This window comes from Drosophila grimshawi, unplaced genomic scaffold (assembly GCF_018153295.1).
Source record: "Drosophila grimshawi isolate 15287-2541.00 unplaced genomic scaffold, ASM1815329v1 contig_44, whole genome shotgun sequence".
Lineage (NCBI taxonomy): Eukaryota > Metazoa > Arthropoda > Insecta > Diptera > Drosophilidae > Drosophila > Drosophila grimshawi.
Window position 1 is genome coordinate 19,055,518 of NW_025063240.1, and position 21,896 is coordinate 19,077,413.

Consider the following 21,896-nt stretch of genomic DNA (forward strand, 5'->3'; position numbering starts at 1 on the left):
AACACGTTTTTTTATATAGATTTTCAAATACGATTTGGTTGAACCAAATGGAAGGTTGAACATAACATTTAATTACACATTTTTTGTCTGTGTTTAAGAAGTGTAAAACACTGGGTAATTAGCTATTAATGTAGATCTTCAAGAATGAGTTGAAAGCTGCTCGAACTAAAATTATGCACACATTTTCCGAGCTGGAATGAAGACTAGATTGTTCGATAAATAAATCTTAGACTTATGTGTTCAATTGTACTAAGAAACTAAGCTCTAAATATATCGGCTGACAAAGTAAAAGGTTTCAATGTAGATAATAATACGGCTTTCAGTCATGAGAACTTCGCAAATCCCTCAAATTTCTACAAATGTTCACATATTAAAATTATTACGATGTTCTTTCAAAGAGTGCGTTGCCAGTTTTATTAAGGAAAGTACTTTTGGTTTATTTACTTGTCAGCGAATATGTCATGAGTCCAATAATAGCAGCCCGGCTCAGTGTATCCACATGGGATTCTGCGGACGGCAGAAAATAGCCAACCAGATGAGATCCAAATCGGGCAATGCCAGCGGATGCTGCCGCACCTACATGGAAATATTTCTCCTCCTGGATGCCCAGATACGTTCCGGAGATAATGTTACCCACCAGCGTCAGATCCTTAACCGTATCCGTGGCACGATCCCCATCATCACCCAGGCTGCCCATCACATCATAGAGCAGCAGTATTAGTGAGATGCCATGAATGAAGGCCAAGCCACATTGAGAGGTTTGCCGATAGAACTCAATGTTGGCCAACGGCAGCGGAAGGACCTCCACAATGGCCATTGATACGAAATAGGATCGAGCACAATCCTCGCTGCCCTGGATGGTGCGCACAAGCGAAATCAGTCCATGGATAAAACAAAATGCGGCTGCCAAATAACCATAAGGTTGATCAGCCGGAGTCAATGCGTAAAGTCCATAAAAACTGGCACCGACCAAAACCAAATAGGACACAGCCTCAGCGAACATTATTTCTGCGAAATATACTAAAACATAAAACAAAAAGAAACTTACAAAATTTTTGACGAAACAAATAATTTTTGTGTGTTTGACTTGACGTGAAAGTTTAAAATGAATAGCTGGAAAAATTGAGGATTTTATCCATGTTTGACACTTTGCAGCTGAGTAGGTTTTACTTCTAAAGCCAAGCAAATTAGTTTACTGCCTTTCAAAGATTTCTATTTATTTATTAAATATTTCTATTTATTTTATAAATATATTTACTAAGCCACAACAATTTATTTGACGCTCTGCAGGACATTAAATATTCTTTGTTTATAAATATTCGACCTGCTGTCTGCTGTTTATGATACGATCGCATTCCTGTGACTATTACTGGGGGGACACTTGGTTGCCACTACTCTGGTTAGCCTGATTGACCCTCATAAAGTCAACTGCCAGCGGATTTTGTTGTGTTGTTGTTGCTGTTGGAGACACAATCTAAATCAGCACAGCACAACAAGACAAAAAATAAATGCACTGCAAGCTGGCTGGAGCGCCAACATAGTTATAAAGCAAACTAACATAACTAAATGCAGGAAACGCTTTCCAGGAAACACCAACAACAACAGCAACAACAATAAAAGCCTGGCTGCTGGCTGATTGTGTTGTGTCCAACAATTTTTTTCTTTATTTTTTTTGTTTTTTTTTGGGTGCCGTGGCGAAAAGCAGCCAACAGCAGCCAATGGCCAAGAGATTTATTTGCAACCAGCAACAATAACAACAATAACAATAACAACTGCAGCAGGAGCAACCAGCAACAGCAACAACAACAACAGCAACAAATCAGCAGGCAACATGACTTGGTAGTTTTTCGTGTGCATGTTGCCTGTTTTCGTTGTTTTGGCTGCTTCGCCGTTGTTTTGGCAGTTGCTAGTAGTCCTCGAAGATGAGATACTTGCCAGCTGATTAGCTGACACACAAACAACAACAGCAGCAACAACAGCAACAACAGCACCAGCAACAACAACAGCAGCAACAAGTCAACTGCAGAGTGGGCAGCACTGTCAGGCGGCTGCCAAAGTCAAATCGTGTACACAATTGGCGCGACATGCAACATTATTCTTTGCCTTAAGAGACCCTAACCCAATCCCAATACCAAATCCCATTGCGCATTGCCATCCCTATGCCCATTCCCAATGCAGCTGCATACAGCGTCTACACTCTCAAAAAACTCTAAAAACTACTTAAATCAAAGGCAAACCCTGTCAAAATTCAGTCAAACTTAAATTGTTAGACCAGATCCTTAACTGGCTATTCATATTTCAAGGACGTCTTTTGTAGCTTCGAAATTCTGAAAAGGAAAACTATTTTATTGGAAAAGTTATATAAATTTCCTTCATTGACAAATTAAGTACTTGGCGTAGGATAAATGGTGCAACTAATATCTCAAGTTCCCAAACCAATCTTCAAATAGAATGTTTCATTAGGGCTATGTAACCTTAGAAGAAGAGCATGAATGAAGCATGAATGAGAATAAATGAGAAGATGCAATTACAATCTTGAAGTACAATTTTTCCTTATGGATTGATTCCTCATGGATTTGACAGTTTTCAAATCCAATTTCTGCTTGAAAATTGAAGAAGAAATTGCTGGAATTCCAACATGTTTGCATGCTGGCATTATCAACAGTGTTTTTCTCTGAGTGTATCAATTGAAAGTGGCTGTGCAGGCGAGTGTGGAGGCGGAGGTGGGACTGCAACAGGCAACAAAGGCCCACAGAGTCCCGATCAGCTCGATTGGCCGCCCCGATTGGTAAAACGTTTGCAGCCGGAGTTTGACTTAATTTTCACCGTCCTCAGTTTTTTTTCTGCTTTTTTTTGGCCTGGCTCTCTTGGCTTCTTGGTGGCTGGCTGGCTGGCAGTTGGTATTGGTCTTGGTCTTGGTCTATTGTCTGTGGCTTTTGTGGCTCAGAGCCGCTTTCGCTTTGGCTTGTCCGCAGCTTTTGGCTGCCGCTTCGTGATTTGCGATTTTATCGCATTGAAATGAAATAATTTGAGTTCAAAATGATGAAGTTAATTGTGTTTATTAGGCTGCCAGTCACAAGAGTTGCTCCAACTCTAGGCTCCGCAGCTCCAGCCCCAGCTCCAGCATCAGCTCCAGCTTCAGCTTGTGTTTCAGCTGCTGTTGCTGACTCACTCACTCGACGTTGACTCTGTGATGTGCCCCAAGGGGCGCTTCCCCATCTGCCCCCCTTGCCAGCTTCTGCTCGCCTTTTGTTATTGCAATGTTGCCCAAATAGTCAGTCAGTTTATGCAAATTCGTGAATTTATGAGCTGTTCGCCATTAAGTCATTTTAAACGAATCTTTTTGGTCCGCCTGCAGCAGCCAGCACCACCACCACAACCACCACCAACCACAAACAACAATGGATAGCATCATATATACATACATATAAACATATAAGAAATCCAAGTTAGCTTCAGCATGTGCTCCACAGCACAGTCAACGCCAGTTCAAATGATACTCAAAAGTGGGAGCTCTGTTTGAAGTTGCATTTTGGCGTCTTTTGGCGTCTTTTGGCGTCTTTTGGCGTCTTTTGCTCCTGCCCAGTGCTCCGTGTCGTGTGCGATATTAATCGCTTTTGCTGAAACTGTGATGTCAGTTGTGTGTCGTAACATGATTACGTGGGTCCGAGGATACGACTGCGACTGCAACTGCAACGGCGACTGCAACTGCGAGTGGTCCATGCAACTGCGACATGCAAAACAAAAGTGAGCTGACCAACAGAAAGTCTAAACAAAACTTGAATACCCTTTGCAAAAAAGATTTCAAATTTAAGCCACAATTTTTCTTTTACTGAAATTTTGCTTTAATTATATAGTATAAATTATTTATTTATAATAATGAAATAGAACAATTGCAACCCGAACTTTGACCGAAAAGTTGACTTTCAAATGCAATACAAATCCATTCCATTTCTAACTTCAAATGTAGTTTTGTTATAGAAGTCAAACCATTATCGAAAGGATCAAGCATTTGAAAAATGGTTGAGTTTTGGCAAAGTACCATTTTACATGAATTTCGAGTCAGAATAGCGATTTGAACTTTATTGTTAGTTTTAGACTAGATGTGATGACAAAGTTATGGCTGAGAAAGATTTAACCTATCCCTAGATGCAATTTTTAATAATCCAACAAGAATTTCGTTTTAAAGCATATTTAAAAATACCTAATTTTGAAAATATATTAAGTTTTGGCAGTTGAAAATGGAAACCTCGACAGAATGGATAGAAATGTTATAAGACCACATACAAAAAAAAAGAAACCCTGAGCGTGATGAAATGCAATGAGCTGGAAACTGTTGGCTGTGTTGAGATGGAAGGTAGGAAAGAGTCTGGGACATGCCACTGGCGTGACTTTCCCACTGTGCAACAACAGCTTAGTGGACTTAATCACAGTGGGTTGGTTGTTAGTTGTTGGCTGCTGTTGTTGTTGTTGCTCGAGAAGGAGGGTTGTTGTCTGAGATTTTGGCATTTTGATGATCGTATCGCAACTGAAATCGCTTGTCAGCCTTTCTTAATGAGCAGAACATCGCCTCGTGGCGCTTTTTGTGTCGGTCACGTGCACTGATTGTTGCAACAACCGCCCCGAGTTGACTGGGTATACAAAGCGCAGCTGTCAAGTGGAATTAGCCAGACCATTCTTAGGTGGTTAAACTGAGTTTTCTGTATGCCTTAACAGTCAGGCAGTATGCTTGATAGTGGGACCCAATCAAACCGTACCAAATCGCTTGAGCCAACGAAACAGCTTGCATCTGGTGTCCACTGCAATCGATTCCCAGCATTTAAAATATATATGCGACCACAGATAAGACTGGGTTGCCAACCCCCTGAGCGCCAAGCAACCCCCAGCTATTAGAGCATTTACGTTGCCTGGCAACCAGCGCATTTTGGAGACTCTCTCTCTCTCTCAGACAGTTTCCCTTTCTCTCTCTGCGCAACGCTCACTTTTTGAAGGCAGCCATTTTGAATTAATTTGCAGAAATTAATATATGCACCCCGCGCTCCAAACTGGGGTTCATTCCATGAGGTGTGGGGGGAGGGGGTACTGCAACGCAGACGCTTTGTAGACTTTTCCGCAAAAAGCTGCTCGCTCAAGTATCGATTTTCTTCACTTTTTGGGAAGCCACACAGTTTCTTGTGGCAAACAAAATGTGACGCCCACATTGGGGCAAACTGAAACCGTTGCCATAAATCTGCCGGCTGCTGACAGACTTTCATGGCTCTTTTCTATACAAAATACCTGTTAAAAATGTGTCAAGAGGGTATCATCAAGTGGTATGTAGAAACAACTCCATCAAGTAGCTAAATATTCTTCATCTGTTGTAAGCAGAGTCTATATAGGAGCTGGAGAGATCTGAGTTGGTAGTTGGAGGTTGTAGTTATCGATAAAAATCGATATATTCTTTTAGCATACATAGATGAGACTTAATTAAACATTTGAATATCTCTTAGAAATGTAGTCCATACCTTTTGGTATGGCTGTTTACAGGGTATCTCGTTGTGTGACAATTGCGATTAGTTGAATCTTGACTTTTCCGTTGCCGGTTGCCTCAACTGCTTTGATTTCTATGCAAATCGCAGTCAAATCATGGGAAAAAGGCCAACAACAAGCAACAAAAATCGTCGCTAAATTGCATTGTGGCATAGTCAGTTAGTTGCCAGTTATGGCAGCCGTTTTGCATATGTCAGAAGCGACGCTGTCTGTGGCGCCACCACCAGCGACGGGCCACGTGCAGCTGAAGTCGCTTATAGCCGCTGGGGCCCAAAGGAGCGGCCAGCTTTCAGTGCACGATCGACGACCGCACGAAATACAACCAAGCCAAAGCTCCTGAAATTATCATGACCCCAGCGTGGCAATTGGGTCAGCATTTGTCCGGGTGACACAACACGAAAAACATTTGGGAGAACAAAAAAAAAAATAAATACAAAATAGGGAAAAAATGCACTTAAAAAGAAAAGAGTGCTCATATTTTGCATTTCGAGGCATTTGTGACACGTGCAGCTGGGCAACAAGCACGCCTCTTACCTGTTTCCACGCTAATGAGACCCGAGTCGCGAGAACCGAGCCCAGCGTTCCACTGGAGACCTCTATATTGCCACACAATGGTGCACAATGCGCTTGGCCACGTGGCCGCTTCCTTTTTTTTTTCTGTTTTGTTTATTGTATTTCTAGGCGTGTGTCGCTGAGCAACCACCAAACGAGCTGAGCCAGCTCCTAATTGACGCACGTCCTCTTGCCACAGTTTGTGTCCTGGTCGTGTGCCGAGAACTTGAGGCACGCATATGAAAATTTAATTGCAGCATTTGTTTGATTTGTATGTGAATGCTTTCTGTCTGCGAACTGGGCCAGTTTAATTATGCTGCTGCTGTCCCCTGGGAGGGGTTGGCTCTACTCAATTTACTAAATTAGTTTAGCTCTTCTGAATTGCTCGCAAATTGGCAACAAAATGAAATACATTAACAACAAACAAGCTGCTGGGCGTGAGAGAAACACTGTTGGCAGCTTGGGAATGTGAACAAGATGAAATTGCCTCAAAGGGCAGTCAACTGTATAAATATATATTTATATATATATATATATATAATGATGAGCTCATTTACTTAATCGTAGGTTTAGCATGCGACTGCATACTTCATTTAGTAGGGCAAATATCTCTAAGATCTTTTGAACTAAAACTATCCATAAAATCGAAGAAAGAAATTTATAGATGAGCTCTTTCGAGGCTGTCATAAATATAAAATAAAACATGCCCATTGAGCACTTAAATTTGCCATTTGTAGCATATGTGACCTCTGTAAATTTCGCATTACTTCGATTGCAATTCAGGATTTGAGTGCCAGCAATCTCAGTGCCGCAGCGACATGCAACGCACATAAAGCTGATTAATTGAAGTCATCATAAGTTGTGGCAGGCAGCCAAAGGAAACGGGCATCCGCAGTCGTTGCCGTAGTCGTCAGCAGCAGCATCTAAAACTTTACCAGATTGCAACACAAATTCACTTAAGATTGCAACAAATGTTGGCAGAAAGCAGCAGCAGCAGCAGCAACAGCAGCACCAACAGCAGCAACGACAACAGTGGCATGCCACTGTATCTTTGCCGGGGTCTTGAGTTTTGAGTTCTAAGCTGGCCCCACCAGTTAGTCAGCCAGCCAGCTGAAAGCATGTGTCATGTGGCAGACACACACACACAGAGACATGCACAGACAGGCGCACACATAGAGTGTGAGGCGCAATGATTAAGTGAACATTTAACGGCTGCTAATGAATGTGGTGCAGTCCGCATAGATGTGCAATGTGGCTGCAATGTCACACGCGATGCCATTGATGCCACTGGGGGTCACAATAACGGAGGCGTCGCGCATTCAACATTCAGCATTCAACAGCCAAAAGTCAAAAGCCAATCAAGAACACATCATGTGAACGCCGACGCAGGTCTCGAGATACTCTGCCACATCGGCAGCAGCATCAACTCGGCAATTGACTGGGCAGCAAATGCAGCCTGACTTGTCTACACTCAGCGAAACATTTACTAAATTATTCGAGATATAAACACTAAATGAATCAACAAACCCAAAAAGAATTTTATTTATTGCAATTTTTCAAAGATATTTGAGAGGCTTATTTCTCTAAAATTACTGATAATTTAAGATAAAAACTCCTTTATTTTATAAGTTCTGAAAGTATATGTTTCTTAGTATGCAACTCACAATTCAACTATAATTTTATCCTAACAAACATTTGGTAGATTGGTTGAATAAGTCAGTTTATAAATTGAATATTTCATTGCCTTTACACAAAATATACATTTGGAAAACAAACTAAGTTTTTCGAACAACAACTCAATTTACGATCAATTATATATATATACTTTATAGAGTTCTCTATCTCTTAGTAGTTTATTATATTATTATATATTATATTATTATATATACTTACAAAAGATAGCCCTGGTTCCCAAAATGCATCTTCTTCTGAACAAATACACACAGTTTTGCATGAGTATTTTGCTGAGTGTAGAGAGCGTTAAGTGCCGTCGCGTCTGAATCCCACATGGTCTGCGTCTGCATCTGCATCTGCATCTGCAACTGCGTCTGCGTCTGCACTTGGATATGTATTGCTGTATAGCTGTTGACTCGTCTGGAATGCAGATGTGTGCAGTCGGACAACGGACAGAGGAGAGCGGACTGGATGCTGACACCGCTGACATCGCAGCCCACTTGCTGCTCATATTTTCATATCATCAACAACAGCAACAGCAAATGCAACAACAACAACTGGATGTTGTCTGTCCCCCCCTGAAAGAGATTCATACAACCCACTTCCTTGCCCGGGCTTCCTGGCTCTCTTCCTGCCCGGTTTTGCATGCAGCTGCGAAATTTACCAGATTGTACAAATATTACTTCTTCACTTGAAGACTAATTAAATTTGAATTTTGTTTTTCTTTTGCATTTTTGTTTTGCATTAAACGAGCTGAGCAGCTCAGCTGCAACTTGAGGGGGCAACAGCTGCAGGCAACAACAACAAAAAAAACAGCGCAGAGGCGTTTTCACTTATAGCCAAGTTTAGACTGGGGCTCCTGCTGTTACCCCTATCCTGTCCTGCTCTCTCATGGCTGGTGGTCTGCGCCGTCTAAATTTATGGCTTAATTTGGCGCTCTTGTTAATGCGTGTGTGGGCGTGGCAAGTGGCGACCTGCGGCAAGTGGCAGGCAGTTAGTTATTGGAGTGGGGGCGTTGCTGTCAAAATTCTGACATTTTAAGTGTGTTTTCCCAGACTGCCGACTCTTGACTAAACAAATATTTTCACTATGAAGGGCTGTCAAGCGTCAGAAGGATGTCTGCCGGCCTGCCTAATTGCCAAAAGTAGCAAAGTAGCAAAGCAGTTCGTCAGGTTGTTCAAACAGTGTATGTAAATTGTGAAAATTGTGAAAATGTATTGGGATATTTTTGTCAAAGAAAATTCCGGAGAAGGAAAGTGGTTTGTGGGTGTTTCTAGTCAAGATGTTTAACACTTGTAAAAGTTGACTTATGCAACTTTACTCTTTATTATAAAGAGATTTTTATTAAGTTTTTATTAATTTTTATGAGAAAAACAATTCGATTATTTACTATCATTAATCAACATATATTTTTTAAAATTGACTTATTATCAGTAAACATTGTCCAAGCAAGTTTCTTTTATAATTTGCTCATTCAGACATTAGTTATGCAACGAGCATAAATCATGAATAGTTCTGGCTATTAAATATGATGTATTTTGGCAATTTCAGCTTTAAAATGCACAGCAGCTAATCAGTAAGCAAAGCAAATACGAAGGCAAATCCTGAATGGTCAGCAAATACATTGATAAGCAGGTAAACAAAGAACTGTCTGCACTTTAAATTAGCTGGTTTTATAAATAGAAACAATGTCTAGTCGAGGCCCAAAGAAAGTATTGGCTCACTCAGGCTAGGCTCAGTGGGAGTGGTGTGCGTGTGTGTGTGTCTAAGCCACAATATACACAATATACTTTTCTAATTGTCATGCGAGAGACAGCGCCGGATGTCAAAGTAGTCGTCGTCGTTGTTGTAATTGTTGTAGTTGTTGTTATTGTCGTCTATGTTGGCTGCCGGAGTTGTGCGTGCCTTGTAGCCAAATCCCCAATGTGGTCTGATCGGTGGCTTGTTAGCTTGTCGCTGCCTACAACAATGTCCAGAGGCTTCTCGCTGTTGTGTCTGGCGACTGAGTTTCGGTTTTGGGCCTGATTTGAATGCGCATTTGGTTTCGCTCACCATTTTTGTTGTATGTTGTGTATGTGTGTTGTTGTGTATATTGTGTTTTGTGTTTTGTGGTCGTAAGTAAAGCTTGTTGTCCAATTTGATTGGCGGCTCATAAACAAATCGTCGCGCAATTACCGCCCCACAACACAATGGAGACAACTGTGACAATATCAGAGGCGACAACCTTAACAATGACTCTAAAAATAGCTGACAGTTATAATTAGTGGCAGCAACAGGAAATTGCCCAGCCATATTCTTGAATTGGAGACGCCTAATTGATAATTTAGTTTAGCTTTGGTATGTGTAGCTATAAATTGATTAGAAAAACGACTACCGACTATGGAATGACAGACATATTTGCAACATGTCTAGAAAAGAGGTCAAATTTATGATCTTGATAGTCTCCGAGATCAGACAGACAAGCGGACATGGCTAGATTGTTTTGTTTGTTGCTCAAGCTCCCATTTTCTGCCTCTTGCAGACATTTGGCCAATATCAATATACTCATTTTAGCCATTCAAGTTCACTACTGGTTACAAAAAGGGCAAATCTACCCAGAAAAAAGGCTAAAGTGACAAACAGCACTGCTGGAACTGGTGGGTGTGACCCACACAATGCGATGAGAACTGTGTGATAAATTTGGCACGTTGTTTTCATGACATGACCAACTAGCATGCCCCTCTCCTCCCCTCCCTTGCCCACCAGCCAGCCCCTTCGACGGCCTCTTTTGACTGTTTGTGGTGTTGCTGTCGTGAAAGAAGGTGTAAAATTATGATTTAGTCGATGCCAAAATGAAGATAACAAAAACAGCATGCAGCATAGCAGCAGGCAGCAGGCAGCAGACAGCAGTCGAGGTAGCTAACCTGGCAACGTTGCGTCGCCGTCGTCGTGTCGATGCCAGCAGCGAGCTCAGCAGCGTTCAGAGTACACAATGCAGGTGACAAATCTTGGTTAGCCAATTCAGAAACAACAAACAACACAAACACCTGCAATGCCAATGCAATCCATTGCAACACCCAGATAAACTGCACAGCAGCAGCAACACAAAACCCACCAATAGCTAGCCAATCACTAGCCAGACTCGGCTGAACTTTTAATACCCTGGCATTATTCAGATTCTTAGTTTAATGCCATTGCAAACATTTTGACTTCTTAATCTCCAAAATCGAACAAAAGCCGCTGCTTATCTTCAAGCACACATAAATCTATCAAAGTTGGACTGATTTTTGTACTTATCACAATTTTGATCATGCTTTGAGCTCCATTTTGACTTGCCAACCAAGTTCAAGTACAATCTGTATTAGAACAAGTTGCCAAAGTTGCTATAAATTAACAGCAAACGGCTTCAATTTGTCAAAACTAATATTCATATCGAGCGCAATTCATTAATTGATAATCGTTGCTCAATTCGATCGATTCTACATTAAAAATGTATACAAATTATTGAAAAGCTTCAATTTTAATCTATATTTTATGCGATTTATTGTTATTGGCACAAAGCGTTTAGTAACTGATTGGTTGAGTGAAAGGTGCGACAAGGCTCAGGAATTATGAGCTGGCATTGCAATCGATGCTCGACGCAACAACAGCTGTCGATTTTTGGTAGTGGCCAACCAAAAATAAATGGCAAATATCGGTCGAATGGCCGAATATAGAGAGAACGCCGCTGCCGCTTACAAATATGGTAAGATTGTGTTGCCAAAAATGCCACCGCCAAGCTGGCAACTTGGCAACTGTGCACCCAAAAGTGGTTGACCACTTTGGTCGTCGCTGTGTGTAGCATCCACAAAATATATATATATATATATGCACAATATTGACGCACTTGTTGTCAGCTGGGCGTGTTTTTTAAATGCACTTGCCTTAAATGCTGTTTGTTGTCGTTGTGGCTGTTGCTGTTGTTGCCTTAACATGGCTGGCAACTTTGTTAAATGTCAGTTTTGTGTCAAAATGCATTTGACTGCTAGAAAAAAAAAGGAGAACGACTGGTTAAAAAGTCGAGAACGGGGGCAGATCGCTCAAAGAGCTATCAAAATATTTTCGTTTGCCAGTTTTAGAATTGAAGAGCACCCAGTGCGACCATAAAATATGACACGTGGGTAATATCAAAATGCCATAAACAAAGCTAAATTATTGGGCAACACTTGGAAAAATATAAAAAAAGAATTCGAAATAGAAAAGAGACGAGACTCGAAATAGATCGCAGACCATTTAACCCGTTGGCATCATTAGCAGCTCATCTGGCAACAGCTGAGGCTGACATGTGGGCAACTGCCATACTTAACAGCAGCTCCCTAGCCCCTACCCCGTGCCACTCCCACCTCCTTTCCCCTACACTGGTTCCCTCTTTTACGATTTTTTTCTGTTGGGTTGACAGAAATAGCGTGATAATCGTGGCACGCTCTTTTGTCCCGGGGTCGTCGTGATTTCCACTTCCGATTTAACTGGAACTCTATCTCACTCTCACTCTCACTCTCACTAAGCATGTGTGTTTGGTTGTGCTTCCCCCTTTTCTCCTCCACTTAGTTATTTTCCGAAAAGGAAAAATACATATTCCGCTTTTGTTGAAGCATGCGGCTGTCATGTGTGCCAAATGTGCAGCAGACGATCGAATAGCGTACCTTATGTTTGATTTCATAAATACAAATACAGCCAGCGATCGCAAACAAAATTGTATTCCATATATACTATATACTATATACCATATACGATATATCTATATATCTGTATATCTGTTCACTGCTGCGATATTTCGCCCTGGTGCGCATTAACATGTAACAGATGCGCTCCACATTGTGGCCTACAGCTTCCGATGAGGATGATGAGGAGGATGACGATGATGAGGGGCTGCTGCGGGGTGTGGCAACAGCATTGTTTATGAACTGCATCCGCAGTCAATAAAACTTATACTTTTTGATACACTGCCGACCATCCATTCATATAAGCTTGTACAAACTAGAATATGCGATGATCTACAATGATATACAAACAGCCTTTGATCAATTTCATTTGAAAGAAATGTTATTTAATGAGAATTATTTCGTATTTTTCTTTTTGTAGGCTCAAAATCTTGTTCTTAAACAAATTAATAATATAATTAATTAAATAAACAAATGTCTCTGCACACATATTTCAAAATCGATCAATATGTTGTTGTACAAAAGTGTTGCTATAACTTTGATTTCGATTTTCAACTTATTTATTCCTAAATATATATATAATATATAGTTAACCATATCTTGAACATTTCCCTGCTTTCCCAATTTATTTATCGTAAGCATTTTAGTTTCTTAAAAATCAATTATAAGACTTCGCTGCATCCACACAAGACATCTCTTCAAAACTTTCGCTGCAACTCTCGAACCTAAAGCAACTTGGAGGTGCTTCTCTGAGGCATGCCGATCCTCCGATCATACTGCTCATGTCGAAGCTGGTACTCGCTTTTGGTGCATGCAAATCCAAGCATCACAAATCGCTTATTGCCCCAGCGCCAAAAAAGCAATCAAAGGCCGCGGACCCCGACCGGGCCAAGACAGTCAGCGAGGGAGTAAATGAATGAATGAGTGAATGATGCGGAGCAGAACGAAACCAATATTCAAGACTCAACACAGCCAGGTAAAGCAAATAAGCCCGAATAAAAAATAAAAAAAAAAAAACAAAACATTCCATATTCGATTGGCTGAAAACCTTTCGAACTTTAACAGCGGATTCAAGCTTCAAAAATTGCGTGAAGCGGCGCATTATGGTTATTACTTGGATGTTGAATGCTCGAATGGTCGACTTGCTGATGTCGATGTCGATGTCGATGCCGGTGTTCGACAACGTTGGCTTTTTGGGGGCAGGGGCCAACTCCATCTCTGGTTACGGACAGCGCTTTGTTTGCTCATCGCTCCCAGACCAAGACCTTTGAAGGCAGCGCCGTACTGCCCATCACAGTGCCCAACAGAGCCAACAGAGCTGACCTTGTTTAAACATCAAAAAACATATTATTGCCATGCCGACCGCCTTGCTTTTTACGTTTAGCTCCATATACCCTAGCAGAGGGGTATTAGCAGTTGATTGCTCAATGGATTATGCTCTAGGTTAAAACTATAGTCGAAAACTTCAGCTAAAAACATACTTGAAACCAATACATTAATTTATATTAGCTGTGTTTGTAAGTCAAGTGTTTATTTCATAAATAATTTATTAGCATGCTTTCGATTTGATTACATATGGAAAGATGCGATCCAAAGTCAGCTAACTGGATACTTCCATGGTTTATTTGACAAGTCAACTATTTAAACTTAGCTCGTCAGCTTTGTAATTATATTTTTGCAATTATTATTTCATTAAATGCTTAAGAATAATCAAACTTTAACTACAATTTTCTACTTTCAATTTGTTTACAGATTCGAATGAAAGTCTTCTTACTTCATAGGGTATTTAAGGATCGGCTATTCCCACTTGGCTCATCTGCCTTGTAATTCTTTATTTTTTGGTTGGTTTTGTTGAAAAATTGCAAAAGTTAAAAACCATTTCATTGCATTTAGAGGGTTTCACTTGCCTCTCGGTTGTTGTGTGTGTTTTGTTTTGTTTTTTGCTTTTTTTTTGCGCTCAATTCGATTTGTGGCTGTTTCTTTGGGATTTGCGGCAAGGCGGCTGTTGCATTGTGTAATTTATATGCGCCACAGCGGTGCAGCGGCGGTGCAGCGCTGACCAAATGAAGGCGTTGCGTGGTGCCCCGGACAACTACGTGACCTCCAATTTTAGCTCTCGGTTTCAGTTTCGGTTTCATGTGCCTAAAGTGCACATGTTGCGACTGCTGCGACTTGCCTCGACTGTTCGTGTGGTCGTTTGATGCGTACCGCCGCCTTCTTTCAAGACGCAGAAAGCCACACGCACCACTCAAACACAAAAACACACACAAACACACACACACTGAGTCACAGACACATGCACATAGTTAATGTAACACCCAAAACTTATTCATATGCTAATTTCGCTTAGCGTTAAGAAAATATGACCATGCTGGCAGTCAAGACTTTTGTCGGTCGCACTTGTTGGCACCGTTGAGTTGTGGCCTTTTTGTTTGTTGGAGCCGGCGACAAATATCCAATTAAAATTGTTCAACGTTGCGACAATATATATGAACGGGCAGAGCCTGTGGATTGGGTATGAGGGCACCGCCCAGTAAAACAAATTGCGCTCATATGGCAAAAGGGGTTATGGGAAAACTTTGGCTGCGACCAACTCAGTTTCGGGAATGCCCAAAACCAATTTGTCACAAATGGTTAGAGCTAAATATTGCTAATTTCGTTAGAGTTTGCCTAAGCCAGTTATTCTTTGTATTATGATGATTAAAATAATGATAGAAAAGCGTTTGCTTTTAGAAATCGCCAAAGTTATGACTCGTCTTTACATACGATCTTTGATGTCTAAAATTATCGATCAAATTCTATTGTATCGCTTTGAAAAAAAAACCAAATTATTCCCTGTTAAGCGTTAGTTTCCCACCGACCTCCCCCCAATTCAAATACTCGTTTATAACAGAAAGTCCATAAATATTTCTTAAAATGAATGAATGGTAACAAATTATAAAATATGAAATTACAAAAGTATTTTTGAAGCCTTTGGCTGCCAGCTAATTAAGTGTGGAATGTTACAGCAATCAGCTGGGCTCTATACAAAAAAAAAAAGAAGAAAAAAACCCCCTCCAACCACAGCAGCACCCCCACCACCAGCCGGCTTCAGTCATGTGGTGGTCTCCACAGACAAGTCTGAGTCTGACCTGTTCATGTTGGCTTGTTGGCTATCAAGCTATCGAGTCTATCAACGCGTTTGTGCGTTGGACTTGGAGCACAGACCACAAAATATAAAATACAAAATACAAAATACAAAATACATATGTACAGCGATCTGCGGGGTGATTATCGTGGTCATTGTTACAGCCGCTTTAATGGGATCTCATGTTGATTGATTGTGCACACCTGTGAGCTCTGTGAGCTGTTCGAGCTGATGTCGATTTAGGTTTGCTATGCTTTTTTGCTTTTTTTTTTTTTGTTTTTTGTCGAGTTTCGGGATTTGGTTTTTCGTCTGTTTCGTTGTTGCGTCTTTTTTTTTATTGTCTCTGATCCGCAGTTGCTGATGGATTGTTTTCGCTTTGAACTTAAAGCCAAAATGCTGGGGTGAAAGCTGAGCTTTCATTTTGAGCCATTGTTTGCTGGGCCTTGTTTTTATTTTGTTCGTTGTTATGCAATTGTGAGACAATTATTTGGCAAATGAAATAAACCCAAAAAGAAAAATGAAAACATTTGTTGCTTTAGATTTTGTGCCGCTTCGCTGACATTTTGATGGACAGTTGCTGTTGCTGTTGTTGTTGCTGCTGCTGCTGCTGCTGTTGCCGGACATGTTGGCGCTGCTTGGGTGGCTCCAAACACTGCCCCCGCATGTGTGGCAAGCGACTGTGGCTTCGGCTTCCGCTTCAGCTTTGGCTTCAGCTTTGACTTTGGCTATTGTCTTGTTCCGCTGCCCGCTTGCAATTTGTATGAATTTCAAATTGTTTCTTTTTATAGGCTACGCTTCTGCTTCGCTGTTTTTGTACCCATTAAAAGGTGCTGCGTAAAAGGGTCTCTCGAATTTATGCGAATTATGTAGAAGAAGTTCTCGAGTTTAAAAATTCATTTAAAAGTCATAGCATCAAATTAACCACAGCTGTTGCTTTGCAAAAACTGAACTCACAGAAGTTAAAAGTTACTTAGAAGAAAGTAAATTAACAGCTTTTGCTTAAAGTGTGGCAAAGAAATAACTAAAATTGGCCACAGGGTATCTCTCAGCCATACATGCTCGACTACACCGCACTTACTCGCATTTTTGTTTTATTACTGTTTGCTGTTCATCAGCATTGAAAGCAGCAGAAACAACCAAGCCAAGCCAAGCCGAGCCGAGCCGAGTCGAGCAGTAGCTCCAACAACAGCAGCAACAGCAGCGCTTGAATGAATAATTTCCGCAGTTGGTCGTCATCATCAACATCGTCTACAAAGATTCTGCTGTATAGTTGTTGCTATTGTTATTATTGTTGCCGTTGCCGTTGCTGTTGTTGTTGCTGTGACTGCCACTGCGGCTGTTTAACGTTTGGGTTCTCTGCGCCAAATGAAAATGAACACGTGCGTCCGGTTGCTGCCTCAGCTGCTTGTATACACACACACACACACACATATCTATCTTTATATATATGTACATTTTATATGTATATGTGTAGCATATGCCGCATGCATGTGTCCATCAAAGCACAACAACAATCAGAAGGCTGCACGCCCCAAAAGCAGCCGCCAACGAACAAATTTCACTTTATTGATGAGCGCTGCACTTGAATTTGTCGCTGTGTGGGTGAGTGAGCTGAGTGATCACATTCTCACAAACACACACACACACACACACACACACAGACACACACACACACGCACACATGACAAACTATTTGCAACGCTTCGCCGCACAACGAGGCGTATGAGCGATTTGCAATAAACAACAGCTGCCCAACTGTTGCCCCGCTTGCTGTTGCTATTGCTGTTGTTGTTTGCCTTGTGCGCGTTGTCTTTTTTTTTCTTTTTTCTTTGTTTGCCTGACAGTGAAACGTGCCCCTCAGGGTTGGGGGAAACGTTGCTTGGGAGCCTCCTCTTGGCGGAGTGACGCATCAGCCCAACAAAAAGGAGTGTGAGCAAAAACTGGAAGTAAAAAATAACAACACTGAAATTAAAAAAAAATAAAGACAGTCAACCGAAGTACAGCTGAACTTTGACGATCTTACAAATATTATTTAAATGTACACAAAAATGATTAAATAGTCTATCAGCTGTTTATATATTGCTTCCAAATTTATTGTATTTCATGGAAAATCGAACAAGCGACTAATTCACACTTAAATAAGCACACAACACTAATCGAAGATTCACAGTCCGCAAAAGGGGGTTTACTGAACTTGGCAACAGTTTGTTGGAGTTTGTTCTCAAGTTTCCTATGCCAAATAGGTTAAGTTCCAGTGCCTCAGAGATCAAAGCCCAACAACACACCATATAAGTATATATATATATACATATATATATATATATATATGTATGTGGAAAGATTTTCATTGCTCTTTCAGTTTTGTTGTGGCAGCAGTCAACCAACTGTGCAATTTCAACTTGATAAACTCCAACAACAGCAACGCGATTCATTCATTGTTTGTGCACAACAACAACAACTGCAACAAGAAGAAAAAAAAAGAAAAAAAAAAGAAAAAAGCTACAACGCACTTGGCCGGCTGTGTCTGAGTTTCAACAGCTGTAGGAAGTCGCTTTATATCGCACATTATATGATTTAGCTCTGTGTGTGTTTATATAAATATATATATGTATATATATCTGTATATATCAGACGCAATTGCTCCACTGCGCCGACGCTGCCCAACGAAGCTTGGCTCAAGCGAATCGACCCCGGGGAGTCAACCTTCAAAATGCTGTGGATAAAAGATTGCAAACCAGACATAAACCAAATGCAGCCAGAAAGTTATTCTTGAAGAATTTCATGTTTGATTAGCTTGTTAGCTTAAGAGTTGTAGTTGTTGATTGAAAACAGGAGAGAATCAATCAAGAGACTCTACATTTTTATAGATTGATAAGAATACTCAAACGTTGAGATATTTTATACGCAACAGAAAGATTTGTTTATATATTTTAATTGATATTTCAAGATTCTACGCACAGCTCTAAGATATATTAAACTCATTTTTAATTGAATATTTAATATATATATTTTTCCTTGATATTTCTCGCTTCTAATCACAATTCTAAAACATAATGAAATAATTATACACTTAATATTTATAGAACTCGAACTTAAAACCCAATCAATTTAGCTCAACTTTCCGTTGGTTTTCGACCTCAGACACAACTCTAAATGCTGCATATGCCTCAGCTGTTGTTTAACCCTTCAGCGACTGCCTAATCGGATTGTCTTCCTCAGGCTGACCCCAATTTCTAATACTTATTAATGCACTCGCCCAAATACTGTCACCCATTTTTGGAATGTGCTCTTAAGCTATGTTAATGATCTTTGACTTTGGTCACTCCCCACTATCGCTGAAAATGCTGCCCCAATCTTGCCCAATATTTGTTAGTGTGTATTTCGATCGATTTGAAATAAAACTGGCTGCACATGTTGCTCAGCTGTTTGCAATTACGGTTGAGTGGTAAAAAAAAAAGAAAAACGAAAAGAAAACCAAATTGCCGGGCCAAAGAGATCTGAAAATCAAAAGGCGTTCAATGCACAATTGCGTAAGAACTGAAATTAAAATGGGCTGACAGCCAGCAGGATGGGGAGGGGGAGGAGGACGGGGGGAAACTGCGGCGGCAACAAATGTGTTTCAGGTGCAGATGATCAGCAGCTGCCCAGATTGCCGGAACTAAGCGACTTCCGCTCGAACCGAGAACCCCCTTCGATTTGTGGACAAGAAGAAGAGGGGCGGCAGCAAAAGCGCCAACTGCATTGACAAACAACACGTGTGATTATTGAGTGTGTGTGTGTGTGTGTGCGTGTGTGTGTGTGTGTGTTATATATGCTGTGAGGCAGGCAATGGCAATCAATGTAATGTTTATGCCGACGTTCGCCAGCTTGCCGGCTGCTCATCGCCTTGGCCCCACCCGTTCCCCCTCCTCAGCAACACTTTACCTCACGAGAGTCAGCCGCAAATTGCTTTCAATTATGTTGCACGCTGCTCCCGTTTTTATGGCTCGTTGCTGACGTGTCTCCACAGTTCGTTGTTGTTGTTGTTGCTGCGGCATGTTCGTGTTGATGATCTGCTGTGCGACTGATCAACGTATTTATCGGGCAACTTGCAACTGCAACTACAATTGCGGCTGTAACTGCAACTGCGTTCTCGACATCTACCAAGTGTTGCAGCTCTTTGTTTTTATGTATACTCTGTAACACTAATAAAGAAAGTTGCTTAATACTTATAACATCATAAATTATTCATGTTCCTGATCAAGAGTCGAGACGATCTAGCCTGATCTCAACATTTATCGCAGCTGGAGAGCTTAAAATCTGGCTTGCAAATATAAATTTCAAGTATTTCTTAATACAAATTTAAAAATTATTATTATTAAAAATTGATACAAAGAAGTAAAGTTGTAATTGATAAGTTCTCTATTTTTATATATTTTCCTAAAGTATTTGATAGTCTCTCAAACTCTCAACTAGAATATATTTAGTTGTTTTGCCGTGTTTTTATGGCTTTGATTTTAATCGTCGACTTCAGCATTAAAATGCTTCATTTTGCCCGCCGCCCAAGAACTGCAGTAAATTGCTTGCGGAAGTGCCCCACGCCCACAAAAGTGTATGTTTCTAAAGAGGCTGAAATAAACGGAGGACGAAAGAAAGACTGCGAATTGAGTTACTCTACTCAACGCATCATCGTCATCATCAAGTCAGCTTCAGCTTCAGCTGCGTGCAAATTTGTGCTCTTCAAAACAAAGTAAACTGAAAAGTGAATTATGTCAAACCTGTTGAGAGAAAAGCAGCAGGGGCTGAGGAAAAAAGAGGGCAAGATCAAATCAGAAGACTGATCTCCATCTGCTATCTGAGAGCATCTGAATCGGACATCAGACACCAGACATCACGGAATTGAGTAATTTGTTCCAAAGACAATTAGATGCAACAGATTGTTGACTAAATGACTGAAACGTTTACTGTTTGCAGTTTGAAGTTTTTTGTCGTTGTGTTCGTTGCAAGGATCGCATGAGGACGAATTCCAAATTGGCAACAGTTGCTGACAACCTGGGCAAATTCAAATAAGTTTCGTGGGTGATTAACAGAGAGAAGCAACGGACAAAAGAGAAGAAGTCTTTCTCGCATTTCATAATTTTGCAGGCAATTATGTGAAGATTGCGAGACAAAACAAACAAACCTTGGGCCAAGTTAATGACATTGAATGGGGTCAGCGCAGCGCAGAAGTGAACCAAAGCCAAGCATGCGATATATACACATATGTATTTATATATATAAACTGGCCACGAGAGATTGCTGACAGCAGAACTTCAGCCGGGAATTGGATGTAGACGCCCAGTGTCATTCTTATTCCCCCCTCCCTGCCTGTCTATCTCTTTCTCCCACTCTGTGGGCCAAGCATCAGCAATTTGCGGTTGCAAAATGTCTTCTTCTGGTTGTTGGTAAGAACCCACAGCTGGTCCACATTCGAGACAGCAGACTGTTGCAAAATGAGACTCAAGTGTTTGGCGTAATCTTCGTGTTTTCTCGAGTGACATTTACTACTCATCATCTCTGATCTTCAGTTTCTAATGAAATTTACATTTTCTTAATCGTTTTCTTTAATCGAATCCTTATTTTAATCCTTTGATTATGCAATGTTATTATTTTTATTATGACTTATAAACATAAACAATTTTTTAATTATTTCTAATTTTCTGTTCACAATTGTCTCAACTCAACTGGCTAAGGATATTAAGAAAATGTAGATAAGAACTCCTGTGCTTTAACCCAAAACATTAACAGCGTAGCGTAAAGAGTCTATATGTATATATAAATATATATCTATACTACCACATACACATCGAAATCACGGCTTTATAATTGGTTTGTCAGGTGCAGATTAAGCGGCTCACAGCTGTGCCTCACTTGCTCGAATGCCTTAAAAATCAACGTCCAAAGCTGCTAAGTGAATTAAAATAATACTTCTCGGAGTATTCGCGTCTGCTGCAGGCTGCTGCTACCGCTGCTTGATGCCTGCCTGATGATGATGAAAATGATGGTGATGATGATGATGATGATGATGATGATATGGTGATGGTGAAATAGACCCAGACCCAGACCCTGACTTTAGCTTGTCTGGCTGACCGCGCTGGCAAAGCTGATGATTCTATTTATTACATGGTCCGCAATTTGCAATTCCTTTTTTTCTCTTTCATTTTTTGTGTGTTGCGTTTTAATTATTTGTGGCTTGCCGTTAGTTTTAATAAAGTTGCTAACTGTGAAACGACGTGACTGGAAAATGTGCCCGGAAAATGAGCATTTAATTTGCAGCGAAAGTGTCTACATCCACAACTACAAGTTAGCCAGCCAGC

At 40.8% G+C, this 21,896-nt stretch overlaps 1 protein-coding gene across 1 annotated transcript; it reads right to left on the reverse strand.

Moving 5' to 3' along the window:
• Positions 1–387: 387 nt before the first annotated feature.
• Positions 388–8,828, reverse strand: LOC6557051. Its single transcript, XM_001983669.3, has 2 exons — positions 7,975–8,828; positions 388–1,020 (listed from the first exon to the last, which is right to left on the reverse strand). Exons 1-2 carry the CDS (start codon positions 8,264–8,266, stop codon positions 437–439), a joined length of 876 nt encoding a protein of 291 aa, XP_001983705.2. The 5' UTR covers positions 8,267–8,828; the 3' UTR covers positions 388–436.
• Between the last annotated feature and the right edge of the window lie 13,068 nt (positions 8,829–21,896).

What these genes read in the sequence shown, in the direction of transcription:
- LOC6557051 (XM_001983669.3), bottom strand. Translation starts at nt 8,266, where the DNA reads ATGAGCAGCAAGTGGGCTGCGATGTCAGCGGTGTCAGCATCCAGTCCG. An exon ending in GGGAACCAGGGCTATCTTTT is followed by an intron (nt 1,021 to 7,974) that starts GTAAGTATATAT and finishes TTTATGTTTTAG; the next exon opens with TATATTTCGCAGAAATAATG.